This window comes from Sturnus vulgaris, chromosome 10, assembly GCF_052056855.1.
Source record: "Sturnus vulgaris isolate bStuVul1 chromosome 10, bStuVul1.hap1, whole genome shotgun sequence".
NCBI lineage: Eukaryota > Metazoa > Chordata > Aves > Passeriformes > Sturnidae > Sturnus > Sturnus vulgaris.
Window position 1 is genome coordinate 1,757,684 of NC_142252.1, and position 21,651 is coordinate 1,779,334.

Here is a 21,651-nt window from a genome sequence, read left to right on the forward strand (position 1 = left end):
AAGGTTTTGCACCATCTCCCAGTGCCAGTGGCATTTTTGGGTGCCAGTGTGTGACACATGGAGCAGTGTCACCCCTCAGCTCACCCTAGAATCAGATGTGCCCCGATGGTACCTGGAGCTCCACTGGCTGCTTGGGTAACAACCCTGTGAGCTTTGAGAAATGTGCAGTGACAGCTGAATAAACCATTGTGTGTTGAGAACAGGAACAAGAAGTGTGCAGGCCTTTGGTGCTGGTGGTTCTGCTCATTCAGAGGAGCCACAGGTATCGACTCCAAAGAGGCAAACTGAGGGCAGTCCATTTTTTAGAGGCAGTATTCATCCTGTCTAGGGCCATGCAAGTCTTGGATTGTTAGGCCAACACACTTTCTAGTATGCTGTGTTTTTATAACAATGCTAAAATTTGTAAAAAATCCAAACCCACCCCACTCCACAGTAAGATGCTTACTTGCAAAGACACCAGTGGTTTACCTCATCCCTGAAGTGATGATCCAAGAAAATACTGTCCAAGCTGTTTCTTTTTACTAGAAAACTTTATTTTATAAGGAAAAATGTTGTCTTCTCAGCTGATGGTACATCTTTGCAACAGTACACAGGGATTTAGCCTGGAAAAATAAAACTGGATGCTTTTTTTTTGTGTGGTGAAAACTTTGTTCATTAGACTAATTAGATCAGTTCTAATTTAAGCAATGTAGACTGTTCCTTTGGGTCTGCCTTGAAAGAAACAAAGATGGTTACAGAGTTGTCATTCAGAGCTATTTTGCAAGTGCTCTGTGCTGGAATCCATCCTGGGAATTTTGTGCTACTTGCTGTAGCTGTGGCTTCCAGTCATCACTGTCTGTGTAAGTGACTGATGAGATAAATCAGATAATAAACTCTTATTTCTGCTCCACTGGCTGTTGAACCTCCAAATAACTTCACATGGTTACAGTTGTGTGAGGAGCTGCCTACCTACAGATGCACAGCAGCTTGTGGGTTTCCCCTCATAGACTGTGAGAAGTGTTTTTTATAAATTACTTTGGAAAGCCAATGAAGGGCACAGATGATGTTGTTGAAGCACAGCCGTAGTTCTTTCTTCAGTTATCTTGGTGCAAATCCTGTTAGAACTGTGAATTGATATTGTTAAGTAAGAGCTGACAGGTTTGAGCTTGGCAGATAAGGATTTTATGAATGATCCTTAGGAGTTGTGTTTTGATGAGAGGGGAATAAGAGTGATAGCCACGGCTTTGTGCCACATCCAGCCATTCTCCTCAGGGCTTTTACTGCTCTTCTGGATCATTTTACCATGGTGCTGCTGGCTGTCCATCAGCCTGCTACTGCACAAATACTCCCAGAGAACTCCTTGCTTTATTTATCTGTCACTGGAAGCCCAGCAGTGTCATAAAAGGTTAATTCCACATCTGGTCTCCAGCTTTCTGCCAGCCAACTGACTCAGTTTTACTTGAGACTGCTCACTTGAAAAAATGTCAGTTTTCCCTATAGTTACAGTGTATAAAATAACCTACAACTGTACTGAAATCAAGTATACAGAAATAATAAACAGCTAAATTTAATTACCAGCTCATTCACTGTATTCACAAAAAAAGTTTGAAGGTTGAATATGTAGTCGAAGTCAAGCCAGCAAACTGTAACTGATTCTGTGAAACATAACAATTATTTTCTAGAAACTCTTCCCTGTAATGTTTTCTTTAAGAAGGGCAGTTTTGGTTTGGGGCAGCAGAGTGTGGAGCTGTCTCTAGTCTGCTTTTGGCCAATAGTTTTGCAGTTAGTTGTAACTTGTTATTATCAAGAAATTATGAAGCCAAGGCCATTAAGTCTGAAGAATACATGCACTCTGGTTTCCACTTCCAGCCATTTGGATACATTCCCCAGCACAGTCTACAGAAACCATTATTTTTGATTTCATGGCAAACTGACCAGAGCAGAACAAATGATTGTGTTCATTGCTGGCCCATTCTGCTGTTATTAAGGCATCTCCTGGGCTTGTGCATCTCCTGCCTGTTTTCCCTTTGCCTCACCAGCCTCTGAAGCAGTCAGCCTATTTTAAACCTGATGTTATTTCTTATATTGATAATTTAATGAGAATTAAATACCAAAATAACCCAAAGTTAATGCACATCATTGTCACCAAAATGAACTGCATATTCACCCCCCTTCTCCCTGTACAGGAATGTATCATAAACTGCTTAAACTTAAAAAAAAAAGAAGAAGAAATAGTAAAAGAAGAAAGTGTCCTGTAGGACTGTGTTATGGAGCAAAGGGTGTGGGTTTGCTGGCTGGGGCAGCAATCTTAGGGGGGTAGTTATTTCCTGTATAATTGCAGGGCTGTGCCAGGGCTGTCAGAATAGACTTGTGCATATAAAAGAAGCGAGACTAATCTTCATCCCAAGACAGAAGTTTTCAGATGGTCCTGCAGTGGTGTGTTTCCTGTTGCTGCTCTTGGAAGTCACTCTTCCAGCAGAACGTTTAGAAGTGGGTTTTCCCAAGTGTCTTGGCTTTGCCCACATTCCCACATTCCAGTAGAGGGTCAGCTGCTCTGATACTCACATTGCATGAGGCTTTTCCTGTGGCAAGCCACTGTCCCAGCTCCCAGCACAGAAGGAAGGACCAGGAAGGAAAGTGTTCTTGTGCTCCCAAAGTCTCACCTCCAGAATTTTTTAGAGTCCTTATAACTTTTCATATTTTTTTTAAAGTTAAAAACAGTATTGAATTAGACTTGGAATCAAGCAGTGTATTAAAGGAGTCTGTAAATAATTCTGCTCACTGATTTCTGATTAATGAGCAGTGTCCATAGCTGTTGGGTGTGAAGAGAGCACAGACTTCCAGCTTGGGCAGAAGTTTCTATCAACAGGTGCACACCAGGGTATTTATGTGACATTGTCAAGGTAGACAAGCTCATGGGGAGGCTGCTAAATAAAGACCTTGCCCATATGCACTGTAATGGAAAGCTGCTTTTTTCCCCATCTGGTCTGTATTGTGAAGGACTGATGAACTCTAAGGACTGTCAAGGTCAGTAAATTCCAACTTCCTTTCCCCCCTCTTGCCAAAACTGACTTTGCTTACTTACTTCTGAAACTGGGCCCTGCCTTGTGAAGAGCAGCTATAGGAGGTGAGTAGCAAGAAAGAGATGCTGCTTTCTGCTTGGCCCAGATTCTGAGCACTTCCACGGTTTTCTCTGGCCTCAAATGGTTTTGGAGCAAGGTTGCTGTATTTCCTGCAAGTGTTGGTGATGTGTCAACCGGGATAGACATCATTTTCTCATTAGACATGTTTATTAACACGTGTTTATTAATATGTTATTTCTCATCAGCTTCATCAAGAGCAACTGTGATTTTGTATAGGAAGACTGCCATTCTAAAACCAGTAATGCACATGGGAAAGCAGGGTATTAATAAAGAGCTTTGGCCCTGTGTTCTGCAGGAGCATAAATAGGGAGGATTAGAAGGAAACTTCAAACTCTTGGAAATTTTACTCCTAGCGAAATGTCACAGAATTGAAATTAAGCTGAAAGTTACACAAAGTTGTTTACAAAAGCAGTTGGATGAATGAATGGATTTTGAGTTCTGTCTTTGCAAACATGATACGATTTCCTTTGCACTCATATCCTTTTTTAAAGTAATCTGAAAAAAAAGAAAACCCAACCACTTGTTCATCTTGTTTTTAAGCACTCTTTGTTCATATTCTTTTAAACATGTTTAGAGATCATTGTACACCCAGAAAGCAGAGCACTGGATTTTATCACTTGTGTGCCATGTAGATGTATGTCTGGCTGTGATTTTTCTGCTTTGTACATTGTTCTCCCTGTAGCACATTGCAAACAGTTTGTACTTAAATTCTACTGCTGCAAAATATTAATATGTTGTCCTTTATTTTGGCAAGCTGTAAAGATGCAGAAATCTTAATGGACGTGAAAGCATGAAAAGGAAGCCATTGTTCAACCAAGTGTAGCTTTCATTCATTCTGTAACTCTGTAATAAATGCAAGATGTTAAAAGGAAAGGAGCCAAATATTAGTGTGGTCCTGAGAGACCAAACAAATAATGGAGCTACTTAAATTTGTCATTCTTCTTTCGTGATTATAGTCAAAATCTAAAATGTACACAGATGCCATTTCTGTTTAGATTCTGTATAGATAGTTTTGGGTTTTGAGCATAGTTAAATCTTTTTGTAATGTTTATAATATAACAGTTTCCTTTTTTTCTTTTTTGTAAAGGAGTTTGTGAGTTTTTAAAATGGAAGTCCAGCAGGCAGTCAGCACTGCAGAGTGCAAGGAATCGCTGATTCCTTGGAGAGCTGCTGCATTGGCAGGGGCTCTTAGCTGGTCAGTTCTGTGGGCAAGGTGCCAGCTTGGAGTGGCACACACAAGTCTGGTGGCAGTGGCAGTAATTTCCCTTTCACACAGACATGTCGTGGTTTGCAGTGACTCTGGTTTTTGAAGACAAGGGGATTCAAGCATTAATATCTGAGCCTCAGCTACTCTGGGGCACAAATAATCCTCTGTGAGCAGCAGTATCTGGTGTTTAGGTTGCCTTTGTTTTGGTGAAATTGTTTCCATGCTAATATTCCCCTGTTGGATCCCTGGAAAAAAAGGAATGTAGGTTTGGGCTAAATCATAATCCAGCAAGTTGGAGGTTGCTAACCTTGCCTAATGCTCTCCATCTGAAGCCCACAGCTGCTTGCAGAACAGGGATCTCAATAGCTGGTTTAGGACTTGCACGAGTGAGGAAAGCAAATGAACCTGCTCTGAGCATGGCTATCACATGTCAGGCCAGATTTTCTTGGAAAACTCCTATCCATGTGTGTTCCCTGAAACCACATCTGCTGCCTTCCGTGCACTGCAAGAAATCCAGGGCTCATGAGATGCAGGCAGCCCTGAGTGCAGGCTGACACCAGCCCGTGCACTTCACTGTGTCCTCTGCTCCTGCCTTGAGATGGTGCTGCTCTTTGTCTCAGAGCCTGACAGAATAAACACAGCCAGAAAGACTTGTGTGGCAGAAAGAGTAGCAAATGGATGTGTGGTAATTCTGCATCTTGGGTTCTTGTCTGGAGTATAAAGCTGCAGGAGGAGAAGTGGTGGCCTGGACACAAACTTGGAGAGCTGTTGCACTTGATTAGACTAAAATAGAGGTGACAGCAGTTAAAAAACTCCAGCAGCTCTTCCTGCTGAAGGGAGGTCGTGCAAGTTGGTGAATGAGGTGTTTATGTGACATGAGAAACTTAAGATCTGCCTGTTTTTCCCCAAGTGGACCCCCAGTGGTGGAAAAATAGAGGAGATATTTGGAGAATGCTGGTACACTGGCACTGAGCAGATTGACACATTCCTCCTACATCTGTTTCTCCCCGTAGCACTATTCTTTAGCAGAAACTTCAATTATTGCAGCACTTTCATTAAGTAGTCACCAGTGTGGGCGTTCAAAATTCAAAACTAACTGTTGTTTCACTTTTCCTGTGGTATTAAATCAAAAAAGGGACTTCTCAGCACCGTGGGAACAAACCTTGCTTTCCACCTTCCTGTTTGTTTACGAGTGGAAGACAACCTCCAAATTTGATGTCTTCATCAAATGTTGGATTACTTCAGTTAAGGCTTATTTCTGTTGAGAATTGATATATTTGCAATATATTCCATGCTGCTGGTAGGGTTATGTTGAAGCCAAAGGCAGTAAAAGATGAATGAATAATTCTCCCAGTGTATCTTTGAACTTAGAATTCATCTTTTTGTGAGTTCATAACTGTCTGAAGTTTGCTGTATTTGACAGCACAGATGAGAAGCTGGTTTTGCAGATAGTGGTAAACCTTCCTTGGAGTTTAGAAACTCTGTACAAAGTACCACACAAAGTGCACTAAAAAGCACATAATTAGTCACTTCAGCAGCTCCTGCCCTGTACAGCCACAATTCAAGCTGTCCATTGTTGCCACATCATTTGACTGCATGAAACCCTGTTATTTCTGATTTAAAGAACAGAGCTTCTGATTTAAGAACAGAAATTTGGTTGCCTCAAAGATCTCTTAATGCCTTAACATTGAGAAAGGACCTGCATATTTCCTTCTGAAATGTAATTGCCTGCAGGCACGAATCACGTTTTGTGTCTGACCAGTGGTTATAAGGAAGCAGATGATGCCTTGCAGGGTTTGCAGCACATCTCTAATCACCAGCAGTATTTTTGTGCTGTGTTTTTGGTGTGAGGACTCTGTCTAAAGGAGGAATGAAGCTATTTGCCATGACAGTTTTTTCCATACACAATGAAAAATAAATGTCACTATTACATATGATTTCATACTTGTCTCAGAATAATGTAGAATTTTATTTAATTGAATGCAGAGTTTTCACAGTTAAGAGATTTGAGAATAAAATGCTACATGGTTTCTAGCCTACAATCAAGTATCCCAGGAATCTGCTGAAATCTCTTTTTTTTTTTTAATGTATGCTGGATATTTTGCTCATATGTTTTGCTGAAGCTTTTATTTTCTCGGGAAAATAACGACATTAGCACATTCATAAATGAATTTTATTTAGTTTTCACGTAAGGAGAGCCATGCCTGCATATCTGCCTTTGTAGATATGGAAGGTAAAGGAAGAGTGTAAGATTGATGGCATTGTAGACAACAGTCCCTGCTCCCATCATTTGAAGATAAGCTGAATATCTGTAAGGGACTGTGCATAGGGAGGAAGCTTAAACACCTGTGATTATGTTTTGTAATATTTCTATTGAGTTTTTAGTATGATAAGAATGATGTTTTGGTTTCCTTTGGAAATAATCATACAGAGTTGATGTGGCAAACAAAATACCCTTTTAATAGTGTGTAGTAGCACACAACAAACTGCACTACAGTTTAGATTGTGTCAAGATTTATATTCTGGATTGAATTTTCAGAACTGTTGTCAGCTCTGCAAGTCTGCTTCAGTCTGAAACTTGGCAAGGTGTTTCTCTGACAAGAAGGTACTGTCATCTTTTTCAACTCGAGTGTATCTGGTTTCTGAATTTCTAGGAATTTATAAGCACTTGCAGAGCGTTAGTTGCTGTAGTACCAGTGTGAGTGCTGAAGTGATTTTTCTGCAGCGTGTGTGTGCAAAATGCTGCTGATTAATGTGCAGTGAGATATGCTGTGTTATGTGTTTCGGTCAGGCACACAGTGTGGTAAAAGGGATTGTAATGCCTGTGAGGACAGGCGAGTGAGCTGCCCGGGGAGCTGCCACAGGGAGGGCAGGGCACGGGCTGTGCTGCAGGGCTGGCCCAGTGAGTGCTGATCTGGGGCTGTGTATTGTGTCTGCTCCTTTGTGGGGCTGATCTCTGGGCAGGGAATCACACAGCCATGCTGCCATGAATGGAGAGGAGGATTAGACCAAACCCCATTATCTGGCCAGGCCTCGGGAGGTGTGGAGTGACAGAACTCCTGCCTCGGCTGGGACTGCTCGCCACCCGGAGGAGTGCAAGGATGATTTATGTCAGAGGCTTTTTGTTGGAGAGCTTCCAAAGAAAGCAGTGGGAATGGTGTGGATTACTGTCTTCTGTGTCATTAAAAATAATCTGGAAAACTGATCCCTTCCTTGCCCTGTCCATGAATTCTAGCACCCCAGTCAGTGGTTTGAGTTTATAATACTTTCCATGTGCCATTTGAAATGTGTTAACTGTGGAACTCCTTAAATATTGTTTTTTCTTAGGCTGCTCAGAAATGGTGTAGTTAAAGGAGATAATATTTTCCTGATTTGGTTACTTCACTTTGATTTTGGGTCATGGTGGGCATGATGTCAAGTCCTCCCCAACCACTGGCTGCTGTCCAGACATGGCCAGTGTTAATGGGGAGCGAATTTATTCACACAGCATCTTTGCCTTCATCTTGGAGTTGTGCTTTGCAAGAAGTGCCTCTCAGCCAGCTACTCAAGCACTGTGAAGCAAAACCTTCAGCTTCTGTTTGTATTCAGTTGCCTCACAGTTGAGCAGAGGGATGCTTTGGAAGTGTACCCAGCTGAACTGCCCAAGTGCAGTGCGAGTTCTAAAAACCATCTTACACAACCCTGGACTGTGCTCCAACCCTGGCCTGGAATCTGAGAGTCGTTGTAGGATCAGGGTATGGCTAGTGAGAGCAGAGTCACCTTTTTAAAGAAAAACTGTTGTGTGTTATGTGTTGCCTTCATTATGCCCAGGCAATCCTTTGGGGTCCCTTTAATCCCATTACTGTTCAAAGCTGTATGACCTATTATTGTATTCATGCTGCAGATTTCATGTAACTGTTGATGTTCCTGTTCAGGACAGTGTTAGTCCTGTGACTGAGATTTCAGGTGCCTGCCATTAACCTCGAGTTCTTTCTCTCCCCTGCCCCCTTTTTAGAGGCCTTTGAGTCTTTGCTTCGCTTTGCTGAAAACCGCACAAGTTCCCTGTTTGAGACAGCTTACAGACCTATGGCAAAAGAAGCAGCAGAGCCTGTTAAGGAGCTTTTTACAGACATCTCTCTCTACATTCTGGGCGCAGAGACCACAGTGGAAAGTGCAGTACTGCGGTTCTTTGACAGTCTCTTTCCCCTGGTGTACAGCCGGCTAATAAACCCAGGAATTACAGATCTGTCAGAGGACTACACAGAGTGTCTGCGGCTTACGAGGCAAGACATAAATCCTTTTGGACACTATTCTAAAAACATGGTTACAGAGCTGTCAAAATCCCTTTGGGCCAGCAGGATGCTGAGCCAGGCCCTGAGCCTGGGCATTGAAGTGATAAATACAACAGAGCACGCCGCCGTGAGCAAGGAGTGCAGCCGAGCCCTGGTGAAGATGCAGTACTGCCCGCACTGCCAGGGCCTGACGCTCATCCGGCCCTGCGTGGGATACTGCCTCAATGTCATGAGGGGCTGCCTGGCCAGCGTGGCCGAGCTGGATGCACACTGGAGACACTTCATCTCCACGCTGGAATACCTGGCTAATGAAATGGCAGCGTCACACGAGCTGGAGATGGCCCTGTCGGGGATGTGGAGCTCCATCAACGAGGCCATCCTGCACGCACAGCTGAACGGCCCGCAGCTCTCGGCCACAGTGAGTGCCCTGCCACTGCCAGTAATGCTGATAAACATTCGAACAAATCGCTGTTGTCTTTGCAGCACTTGTTAGGCTTTAACTGGATCTGTGTTTAATAATCCATGCAGACTTTACTGAACCCCATCATAACTGTCTGTAGAGTCTGCTTTGACATGAAAGGGGTGGGGGGATTTGTTTCTTTAGAAGGAACCCGGTAAAGCAGAGACATCTGCCTTGTCTGCACAGTTTTCTAAACAAAAAATTGGGGTCTGTGATACTGGATATCAGTCAAGTGTTATACTGGCATGCAATTGTAGCATGTGGGGACATCCCACAGGATTTGGTAAAAGGGGCTAGAAAAGTGAGCTTTTAAATAAAGGCAAAATATTTCACAATTTTACAGTCCCTTTAATTTAGTGCTGACTGAGACATCAGGAAGGTAGTGCAGGTCTGTAATAAGTACACCTATCATACAGAAATTGGGAAAAGAGCGTGAAAAAATTCAAATTTATTTGGCAACATTTGCATACGTGAAGGATAAAAATACACTCGAAGTGGAAACAGCTTAGTGAGTGGTGTAGATTAAGGGGAAAGAAGTAGGCTGGCAGAATTGTCACATAAATAATAGCAGCAAATGACTGACAGGTGTTCTCTCAAGGTGTTGAAGATTAGGCTAGAAATTACTGAAATGATTAATAATGCAGCTGACTACATCTGTATGAAGTTAATACAGCTGTCAGTGGAAAAAAATGTAGCAGTGTGTCCTTAAGTAGGGTATAAAGACTAACCTAAAAAATGCTGATAAATCTGCCTGTCTTGAAAGTAAAGGAATTCTTCGAGAGAACAGAGATGGAAATGAACAAATTATATAACTTTGGTCACCACAGTGTGTAAGAGAAAAGGTAGTCTTGAGGGTCCACAGAGAGAAGCTGTGGTAGAGTCTGTTCTAAACAAAGGAAGGTTTTTTAATAGGAGAAAAATGCTTCTATGTTTGCAACCTTCCAAAATCCCTGATATTGCAGCTCCCTTCACTGCAGAACACCTGACAGAGCCATACTTAGGGTCAATATAAAGCATAAATTATAAAAAACCCCCAACTATTTGTTGTAATCTGATAGAATTCCACTTGGTATTTTAGTTAAAACTCAGTTTGTATTGCCTCAATTTTCCTTTCCTTTTCATGAATGGCAAGCTTGCTAATTTGTCTGATAATCCAAAGATAAACATGGAGAACCTCTAAGAAATTTGTCCAGGTTCTTGAGTAGTGGGTGGTGGGCACTGGAGCCTGCGTGTGCTGCAGGTCTGCCTTGTGCTGAGGTTTGGTGGTGTCACAGTGTGCCCCACGGAGGAGTGTTAAACTTACAACATGTCACAAACAATGCTCCTGTATCTGCCCCTATTTTCACTCAGAAGTTGTTTTTGTATGAGTCTAAAAGGGAATCAGAAATCAAAGTACACTATTACTATACATTGGTTTTATCTGACAGTAGGTGGATACCTCTAAAATCATTGTAGAGCTTCATTGCTGATTACATGTGAAAGTTTGAGCTTTCCTATTTTCCAGTCTCTGTACTGCATTAGTGTGTGACTCTGAACTTCTTAGAAAGTCTTAGCAAGTTCTCCTCACAGCTCAGGCACACAAAACAATCCTTTTCCAGCCCCAGAACCAAGGACAGCTGCAGCTTCAGCCCCAAAAAGTGCAAACAGCAGAGAATTGAGGAGAGAATCTGGGAGGATGGGACTGCAGAACCTGGAGCTGGAATTGGACAATGAACCCCAATATGGAATTGGACCAAAACTTATAAAAGTGTGAAAACTCCTGCCCCAGGGTCCATCTCGGGTGGAGCCACAGCCAGGCTCTTGTTCTGGCCAAGTTGTATCCTTTGAAAGCTTTTTAATAAATCCCCACTTTATGCCATTAACACTGTCTAGCCTCTGTTCTAGGTTGCCTCTCTCAGGCATCACATGGACAGAATGCTAAAACATGACTCTGCATTGCTTTTATCAGCCTCATAATTAACATGCACTAGCTTAGCTTACTGAGGGGTAAAATTCATGATCCAGGTGAATATTGGATAAATATGATGAATTCAATGAGTGTATTGCTTTTATATGATTTGGAAGTAGAATTCTCTCTGAAATGTCTTTCAGGCTCAGGATTCTCTTTAAAGATTATTCAAATAATTTTATTTGGGGCCCTCTTAGTTCCCTAGCAATACCTTTAAACATTTGCCTTCTTCCATCTGGAATAAGTTCTGAAAATGCTGTTGTGTGAGAAATTCCTTTAATTCCTTTTTCCCCTGAAATTATCTTTGCTTTCTGTCACTGCTAGAATCTCCACGTGCAGGAGAAGGTTATGTGTTGTTCTAGGGGCTGCTCAGTAGGATGGCAAAGGATGTTTGAAAATAAAAACTGTGCCTCAGTGTGTTACCCTCGATCCTTTCAGCTGTCTGCAGAGTAAGATGATATTTGGAAGACAGAGCATGTTTCACTATTTGAACAAGCATTCAGGTGATACTGGTTTAAAATTTTCCTGATTAGTTACAGAGGATAACCATTATTTAGAAAATTGAGCCTAATTAAGGTGTGTTTTCTTCTCTGAAGAAGCAGAAAGGAGTTCAGTGCTCAGGTTCAGGATTTCCTGCTTGAGATGACTTCTGGGAATCCAGGCTGTGATTCTCAATTACACTGGGGCCATTTCATTTGTACCCAGTGTATTTACTGTTGGTTCTACATACAAGATTCTTTATTTTCCCCAGCAAAGATACCTTCTCTTTTCCTTTCCTGTTTGGAGACCTTTTTTTGCTCGTGCAGTATAGTCTCCAGCTTCTGCAAAAGTGGAAATGTTCAGCTTAGGTGTAGTTTCCATTACAAATGCAGTAATTGGTTTCATTTGATTATAATGGAAAACTCATCCAGGAGAGCAGAGCACTCCTAGTAATCTTCATTTATCCTGAGGCAGCCTTAATTAATGTGCCTGCCCTTTTAGGAAACATTTTACATTTTTAATAGACAATATGGCTAAAAATTAGGGTTCTCTTTTTCTCTTGTTGCCTGCCTGGATGATAATGAATAATAGAAAGTTAGATTAGGTTTTCTTTAAAATGGGGAAGGGGTGAAATAAACCAATAAAGCACTTAGGATACGTTGCTCAAATGAGGTGCAGTCAATTGATATTAAATCTAAAACTAAAAATCCGATTTGTATGAGGCATGCATAACTTCAGGAGAGTGGCCTCTGCCCATCTCGTCCATTACAGCCAAGAGAATTTTCAGATTTGCTGGGATAGCAAGTGGGAAAGGTCACCTTTAAGATATTGGTAATCTCTCCTCAGATTCCTGGGGAATGTGCCATGCCATTTGTTCAATGATGCTGGCTTGCATCCAGCTTATTTAACCTAATGCAGGCCAGCCGTGTCTGCAGCACCAGCAATCATCATCATTGCTTTCATCTGCTCAATCTAATTGTCCTTCCTCCTGCTAGGAGCCCTGGCTACCCCGTGGTGCCAGCTACACACACCAGCTTGCTTTGCCCTTCCTCACCATCTTCCTCTTGCTTTATTTCTTGTTCTGTCTTTGTGTTTTACAGTTGGTCTCCTTTTTCATGTGTTCACTTATTGTATTGCTGTACAAACTCTGTGCTTGTGCATCATTCCTGATGTTTATTTTTTTATTCCAAGTGAAAGTAAACTACTCTCAACTACAGTACAAAGAGCAGCAGGAGGAGAGGCAGTTGTGATATGCATGTGGTTGCTTGCACTTCAGGCAGGTGTATCAGCAGGTGGGGTAACCAACACTGCCCACACTGCTGGAGCCAAATCCCAGTGAGGTGTTCCCATTGCTCATGCAGGGCCAGCAGCCCTGCTCCAGCAGGCTGTGTGTGGGGATGGCTCTTGGGAACAGAGCAGGAGGTGAGGAGGATTTCTGTTGGATCAGAAATGGCTGGAATCTGACCAGTCCCACCAACTCCAGGTCTGAGTGCTTCACTTTGAGCCTTGAGTGAGGCTTGGCCATCCTGCCCTCTCTGCCAGGTGCCCATCCTCTGTGGGATGGGTTTCCTGCTGGACCACTGGTTTCCTTTTGCTTTGCCAGCTCATGGTTCATAGATTCCCCTCTCCTGTCTCTGAAATAGAATCCCTTTGCCTGCCTGCCCACATGGTGGGAAATGCCAAGGGATGTGTGTTAGCAGAATATTTGGAATGTGGGCAGGCACGTATTTCTCTCTGTTCTTGCTGCAAGGAGTTCATAAGCATAAAGTATTTATCTTGTTGCTAATGCTGTAATGGCTGAAAAAGCATTAAATGAGGAGAATGTAAAAAAACCACGGACCTGATATTTTTAGAATGGATAACCGTTAGGCAAGAGCAAAGTCCAACATACTGTGTTTTGTGATTTTAGGAGTAATAAAAGCAAAAGCTAATAAAAGGCTTGATAGGGATTATAAAACTGAGATATGATCAGAGATTAAGCATTAGGAGAAAGCAGAAAGATGTGCCTCAAGGCAGTTAATTTCTTAGAGACAAGTTCACCAATTAATGTGCTAACAGTGATAAAAAAGTGATAGAAGAATAAACTTTGGTAAGAGGAGCAGATAGAGGCAGGAAAAATACAGAAAGGGAGGGATGTTTAAGATGCAAAATGCATGGAATTGCAGGAGTGTCAGAAAGCACAGAAGTAGTGATTGTGATCAAAATCAGATCAAAGTCAATGACAACCTTTCTACAAGTTGTGAAGACGTCAAGGAGAAATATGGATAATACTGAGAAAAGATCCACTAAATACCATTTGTATTTTGAAGGGTCTGGTTTCAGATTGTAATGAAGGAGACTCTCTGATGCCTATTTTTGGCAGATCATTTGAGTGTTGTTTCTTAAAAGTTTGTGTGGCTCAGAAGAAATGCAAGAAAGGCATAGGAAGGTGAAAGCTTTTAGCAGGGATTGCTGTCCTTGCTGACAAAGAAAATACAGACAGAGGAGTTGGGCTTTCCATGCCTGTCCAGCCACTTCTGCTGTGGCCCTTTGCAGTTAGGCATGTCACTGGGACCTGGCAGGCAAATTAACCTGAATTAACAGCAAAGTTAAAGAAACTCCAACCAAACAGAAAATACATCTAGATAGATGGTTGTTCTTGGCTGGTTGATCAATCTCCTCCCTTCAGTGGCTTTAAATGTTGCATTTAACCAAAACTGATGATCCCTGCTGAGAGGCAGCATATGGGACCTTTGCACTGAACAAGCAAACTATATAGGTATTTTCTAGATTCAGTTTAAGGATAGAAGGTGGCATCTGCCTGTGGAAGAACTGACTTGGGGTGTCCTGGAATGCCTCTGTTACTGCAGTGGCCATGAGCCAGAACTTACAGGGGAGGGGCCTTTGAGGAAAACAATTATAAAATCTTACTCAAAATTTTCTGGTTCAAGTTCAACAGTGTCTGGAAGGCTTACAGAAATTAACTGAGGTGCCTTAAATTATGAGGAATGCAGAAAATAGCAATAAAAGACCCAAGATCTGTTAAATGGTCACCTTTAGGGGAAGAAAATCTTGGAGAAAAGAGTGCCAAATTTGCAGCAGCAGGAGGTTGATGCACAGTAACCTTACAAATTTGAAAAGGAAGTGGCAGTACTATGAACAAAATAACTTTGTGCTGAGTGAGTTCACAGCAACAAAGGGTTTCTGCCAGCCAGTAATGAACTACTTGATTAATGACTTTGAATGGTATCATAAAACACTCCTAGAGACTTTGGAGAACACTCAGACCTGAGCTCAGGTGCTTCCTTCCTGCAAGTTTTCCAATTCAAATGATCAACACCAGCTGCCAATAAGTATAGAAACTGTACTTAGCAGAGGTTAAAGCAGTATATTCAATTCCTTGTGGTTAGATTGCAGAAAATAACCGTAAAAAAGGACAGGGAAAGTGACATTCTTTTAAATGACATCTTGCTTTCTCTAAGCACTTAGCAGGAAACCTCCTCTGAAAACAGGAACTGGAGGAGCCCTCAGCTGTGATGAGGTTTCTGGTAAAGATCCCCAAGCAGCCCTGCCTGATCTAGCAGCACTTCTTGCAGTCCTTGCATTTTTGGTTCTCATGAACCCAGGTTATGTAAATGTACATCAGCTTCAAATCCTTTGTGAATCCCAGGGCAGGAGGAGACCTTTTAAAAACCAGGGGAGTGGCCCCAAGGGCACACCTGTTTTTGTGGGAAAGGGAAGGAGATTGCTTTCACCATGGTGTAAAACATGCAAAAATAAATCTGCACTAAATTTTTTATTTATTTCTCTTGGGCTTTATACTCATTAAGATACTGCTCCCATGCTCAGTCATGGGTGAATTTTTAAAAGCAGCAGTTGAGCTGTATCTCTGGAATCAACTGAATTTCATGGAGTGTAAGCTTCTAATTCTTGTAGTCAGCTTTGTAAGTCTTGCCACGTGCAATTTGCTTGATTTAAAATCATTTTGACACTTGAGTACTGTAGACGTATTTCTGGAAATAATAATCTAAATTGTTTAATGCATTTGCCTTATTTCCATCTGTTACAGAAGTCCTCTGGAGAATTAAAGCTCCTGTGGCCTTGAACAGCTCCCTGAGGGGATACAAGGAGCTTTCTGGCCCCAGCTGGTTAATGACAGTTCTCTTCCATGCAGGTGTTTGATACCACAGAGTATTTCCTGAGAGATATTTAACCACAGTCTGATTTCCTGGTGGTAAGGATCATCTCACCTGTAGGGATGGAACTGCTTGAAATTAAGTATTTGTGTCAAAATGGAGTAGGTTAAATTAAAACATGTATTTCCAAAAATCTATTACCCAGTGGAGCAGGAATAAAGAAACACCACATAATTACAAGTGTGTTAGTTCTGAGAATATTTGCTGGGTATTATCCAGCTGTCATGTTGTTTGACTAAACATGTAGCTAAGAATTTGATTTGGCATAAATTGTGCTGCCTTAAGTTACTTTTGCAGAAGTGATGATGCATTTGCATGGATGTCTCTTCATCCCCAAAGGCTTCCTTTACAAGGCCCATCTTGCTGATAGTGCTTAACCACACTATTAATGAGTCATTAGTGTGTGGTGAGATAAAAAGCTCTTTTCTGCCTGGTGGAGCAGTATTCAATTTCTACTTTTCATTCCCTAAGTCTTGGATTTTGTGTAAATATGTAACCTAAAAGGCTTATGTTCAACATTGATATCAATGGAATTGATGGATGTAGCTTTTTACTTGCTTTTGATCTGAGACCAGCTTTATCTGTGATTAATCATTTGTGGTTAATTACTGGCATTAAGGTTTTGGGAATGATAGTGACTATTTTTCCTGTTTACAATCAAGATACACTTGTTTGGCCTAATCTTATTGCTAAAGTGTTTGTGGAAAATGTGTCAAGTATTTGTGTGTGTTTGTGGGGTCCCAGAAATGCTGTTAGGTGATGTTCTCTGGAGATGTGCATGCATGCTGCTTCAAACCAGATGGGATTGTGCTTAGTTTAGGTGTTTCTTCTCCACTGCATAGCTAATGAGTGCTGTAGGGCCAGGTGTAAAGGGCAAGGACAGCAGGTTAATGGTAAGGCCAAGAAATAGTAGGCTGCTTTCAGAGCAAGAGGCCTAAACAGTGCTGTCAAAAATGAATTAAAAAAAAAAAAATCACTTTGTATTATGGATACTACCTGTATTTAGGTAAAATAATTCAGTGGTGATAAATCCCTGAACTGTACATTTTATTACTTCATTGTTGTGTTCTTTAGGCTTAAAACCAATGATACCTCATTGATGTTACTTCTAAATACATCCTTAAAAGTGCATGGTTGATGGAGGAGTGTCCCTGACCATTGCAGGGCTGCTCAGCCTGTCCCTCTGTGATGTTCAGTGCTGTTGAGACCAGCACAAGCATCCACAAGCCCTTGGGCACACACTGACACTCCCAGCTTTTCCCCACACCCTCAGAGCTCTGTCTTTTCTAGTGTGGGTAATCAGCTCAGCTCGAAAAGTGCAGCAGCTATTTTCATTTACTAAGAATGAGCTCACGAGTTCTGCTATGGCCTTGAGTTCAGTTTTTCTCAGGGCTGTGTATCAGCATGATATGGCCACTGTTTCTCAAAGCAGCTGCTTTGCTTCGCTTTGTTTTACAAACTGAGGCTCTGGAATTTTTCAGCACCACCTTATGGTTCCTAGAGAATTAGATCCTGGGAACTCTAGCAGCAAGCATAATTAAAAGTAAACCCCAGAGTCATAAGCTGTGTAAAATATGGTGAGAATGGTGCTCGTTTTCCCCCCAGAGTTGAAAATGCTAAAGGATGCCTTCATGGTAATGTGTGTGTCCTGTTTGACTTCAGCTGGGGGCTGCAGGAGAGGAGGATGTGCCTGAGGCAGGATATGAGCTCCAGAACACAGGGCCTGTCAGAGCCATAATCATAAACCTGCCAAGAGAGCACAGTTGTCATTTCCCAGAGCCAGGGCTGTCACTGAGCACTCTGTGTCTTCCCTGGAATATGAGTCTGGTGTCAGCGCTTCTCCATTATTAGAGTTGAAGGATGAAGGACGTAAATATGGTAAGAGTCCAGGGTTTTGCTTGAAGCTCAGCACTGAGCAAGGCAATCAATGGTTGGGATAATATTTATGGAAATGATGATACTCAGGATGACAGATGATGTGCTTAGTGTTTCAATGAGAGTTGTGTACACTTTATTCATTGTTTCTACTTCTCTCTTTTTTTTTTTTTTTACTGTAAACCTCCCCAGATTATAGAAGTTGTCTGCTGAAATCGAGTGTTATTTTCTATTATGAAACCAATTTAAACTACGAAAGAGAAATTAGATGTGCGGGTTCTTTTTACAAACCTGACTCTCTGTATTGTGGTTTGTTTAATATGATGGATTTTGTAGCTGCATTGCTTTAGAATTTTGGCACTTCTGTTTGTTGTGGTTAATTTTTGGTCTTATAAATTAACAAGGCATCAAACAATGAAGTTGGGGTGTTGCTGGGTTAGGGTCCAGTCCCTGGTAAAAAATGCAGCTTGAGCATATTGGCAGCGAGGCTGCTTGTTATTCATTGTGAGGCGTCTGGCTATGGGAGTGTTAGATGTTTGACAGCATTGAATAGATTCCAGTCAGCCATACAAACTACCTCCACTGAAGTGGAAAGGACCATAAAATTGTTTTAGCAACAGCTAATTCTCCTGAGTCTTTTAAGGCTTTTTTCCCCCTTATTTTTCTTTAACTGTTTGTTTGCCAGTAGAGGATTTGCCGTTTTAGACAGTTAATGTTCCCAGATTAATTTCATTTTTAAGATGGTCAAGAAAGCTTTTAATTGATTTTTGCATTTAGCACAGTTTAGATTTTGGGGGAAGAATGACCAAAACTCCCCCCCAAAACACCAACCCTCTAAAGTGTACCTTGAACAGTGTTACATTTTGTTGACTATAAAAGCTGTATAAAGTAACTTTTAGCACTGTTTTCTCTATCAATAACTTCCAGTCCTGGTTTTATCAACAAGGCATTTGGGGGCTACTATGTTAACTTGGAGGTGTTTTGTTTCATGTCCCTGCTCACCTTTTAGGTGCTGCAGTGCCAAACAATCTTAGTGCTGCAGGTTCTTTTACAAACAGCTTGGGACATTGTCTTTGCCATCTCCAGCTGAAGATGTATGTTAAATTCTTCTGTCTTTACTTTGAACTCCTTTGATTTTATTTTTTTTTTCGCTCCTGAGTAGCTTGGTCTTTGGATTCAGCATGTGAAAGAACGTAAAAATGTGTTTTTACCTGTCCAATATTCCATATGACAAGTGCTGGCTGCCTGACACTGTGCCATTGCTCAGTCCTGAGCTGTGGTCACATCTGGCAGACACAGTGGCAGCACCTCTGGATTGTACCAAGGGAAGATGGAGAGTGAGGAGCTCCTCAGCTGTTGCAGCTTCACTGAAGGCATTTACAGGAAGCTGGGAATAATGTTGAGTTTTCCCATTTATCTTGAGTTCAAGGCTTCAACCTCATGGGCCATGAGATTAGAGTGAAAAGCCACTTGGCTCTCTTGTCACCTACCCCACAAGAGCCTGTCTCTTGTGAAGACCTCTGTCTTTTACCCTGGGAAAAAGGACCTATTTCATCCAGCTGAGTACAAACTTCCTTTTTCCTTTCCTGTTTCCCTGTAATTATTCCGTTAGGTTAACATTAACTGGAAAAATTGAGAAAAAAAAATCACCATTACCAGCATTTGGTGTTACAGTAGAAATGCTGAAATGCTTCTGAGCTGTGCTAGGAAGGCACTGGGCAGCAGCATCAGCACATGGTGCTGCACTGGGTCACATTGTGAATTTATTCACATTGTGAATAAACCTGGGGCACAGCTTGGAAACAGGAGCCTGGTGCCTCATGGGGTATGTGCCCTTCTGTGGCAATGAGGTGAAAGGCCCTGGTGATTTTATTGTGCTTCTCTAGGCTTTTATTAATTGTAGTGAAGCTTTACTTATTTTTTACTCTTCTAGTCCATCTATAAGAAAACTTCATTGAGTTTCACTCCAGTCCACCTAAAGTCTATTTAAACCAGAGAAGTCAGCACAGTTTCTCTAAGGGAGAATGGAACTATAAATGGTAGTTACTAAACTTCTTGTACCTGCATTTGGAGAAGGCCTGCATTTCCTTTTCAATGCTTGAAGCCTGGAGAGAGATGTGGCCTTTCTAAGGCTACACCAAATGCTTTGGCTTTGGCTGCATCAAATGCTTTCTGCAGCCACCAAGTGTCTGCCCTGACCAGCTTAAGGGAACTCTGCTCAGAGCAAAATTTGCCATTTATATAGAAAGATGCACAAATTTTGTTGTCTGTAACATCAGGCATGTATTGGCTTATATGTCACTAACTGCAGATACTAGAAAATACCTGATTTTTCAAGTCAGGACAGGGCCTGAACATTCTGACAGCTGTGTTACATCTGAATTACTGGCAGTCACTGGCACAACTTCCAAAGCTTATTCTTTAAATGCTAAGAGCCTCTGTCTCCTTACCTGAAGTAAGTGTCTTTGAAAACCTGCTCTGCTCTACACTGTCCCCTGTAGTTGTTTTCTGGGAGATGAAACAGTTTTAATCCTCTCTAATGAAATGGTGTTGCTTTTATTGCAGAGCCATAGCTCTTGAACCTGTGAGCCATGGCACACGTGAATCCTCATTTTCCCAGAGGTGGACCTCGTTGTTGTGGAGTTCCCTAGAAGGCATTTACTGCTGGAAATATTAATCAGGAGTGGAGGGTATGGGAAGGAGAAAAACCATATAGTAATTTCTAGGCTGTGTGTTTCAAGCATTCAAGTGTGTGCTTTGTTCTCTAGCTGGAGTGGGATGGGCAGTGCAGTTTGAAGGATGAGCACAGGGCCCTGGTGTGCTGGACTGGCAGGAGGCAGCAGGAAATTGGATGTACAGGAAGAGGATTGAGGGGCAGATTGAAGAGGAGATTGGGGCATTTCTGCCCATCACTGTGCCCTTGTAGAGGGATCCTTGTTGGCTCACATGGTGGAAGTGCTTCAAGATGTGCACATATTTGTTTGAAAGGTTTACTGGCTCTTTTTAGGGAGATGCCCGTGCTCTGTCCCCTTTTTTTTCCTTTGTCAATACTTTTTGTTAAAGACTTCACTTAGTAAGACAGTTTGTTTTGACTCACTGCTGTACTTCATGTTTGGAGTTTGTCCTTGGTTCTCATTCCTAACATGCTCTCTATATTGTCATTACATGCTTTCCCCCTTTTTTTTCTAGTGAGTGAGTGTGACAGGGATGGGAATTTGGGGAGAAAGAGCTCAGACTCAAGGAACACATCTTTTAGGGAACAGAAGATTGGAGGAAGAAGTTAAACAAGGCAAATTTTCAAGAGTCCTACATCATAGCTGGGAAAGCCTTTATTTGTGACAGGAATTTGTCATTTATCTTTCTGAACTGCTGGATGTTGGCAGAAGGGGAGAGAGGCACGTATGAAGAACTGAAACAGTGATTGGAGGTAACAGAGAAAAATTACACTTTCCATAGTTAGAATGAGACAGACAGTAGTTTTGGGAGAATCTTATTGGTGTGGAAAGAAAACAGAAAGAAAGGGCTAACCTAGGAGAAGGAGATGTAGAAGGATATGGAGGAAAAGCAGTGGGAAAGCAATGTAAGAAATTGGGACAAAAGACATGGAAAAGAGCTAGAAAAACCATTATGGATACCCCCTTCCCCCCTTGTATTTGAAGAGTCTGGAATGCTGGTGAGGACTTATCAGCATCAGTTTGTCTGTTTTCCCCTTACACTGTCCTGCTTGGTTAATGCTACCATTTCAAGCTGGTTTTAGCCATATTTTGCCTATGCTGGAGGAGGCTTGGCTGGACTAATCTGTGTGTGAGTTCTCCAGAGCACTGAGCCTGACAGGTACTGACACTCAGCACTTCCCTGCTGCTGATAGCTGGGGAGGGACAGGAGTGTGGGAATGACACACATCCCCTTCACACCCACACTGCAGCACATCTTCAGGGCTTTTGTTCAGTGTCTCTGGCTCCTCCCCTTTTAATTGGTTCTATGGGTTTTATAAAAAAGGCACTTTGTGTTTTGTAGGGTTTTTTGTGAGGTATGGGATGCATTTCTCTGCAAGCTTTAATCATTAAGTATATTTAATCTATACTTCTCCTTGTCTAAGCTTGCCCAGGATAT

General features: G+C 41.9%; 1 protein-coding gene across 1 annotated transcript in view; it reads left to right on the forward strand.

Moving 5' to 3' along the window:
- Positions 1–21,651, forward strand: part of LOC106849591 (glypican-5-like) — a 322,712-nt gene that overhangs the window by 68,299 nt on the left and 232,762 nt on the right. The window contains exon 3 of the mRNA XM_014870294.2: positions 8,324–9,018. Coding sequence (XP_014725780.2) covers positions 8,324–9,018 — 695 coding nt within the window. The remainder of the gene's footprint in view (positions 1–8,323; positions 9,019–21,651) is intronic.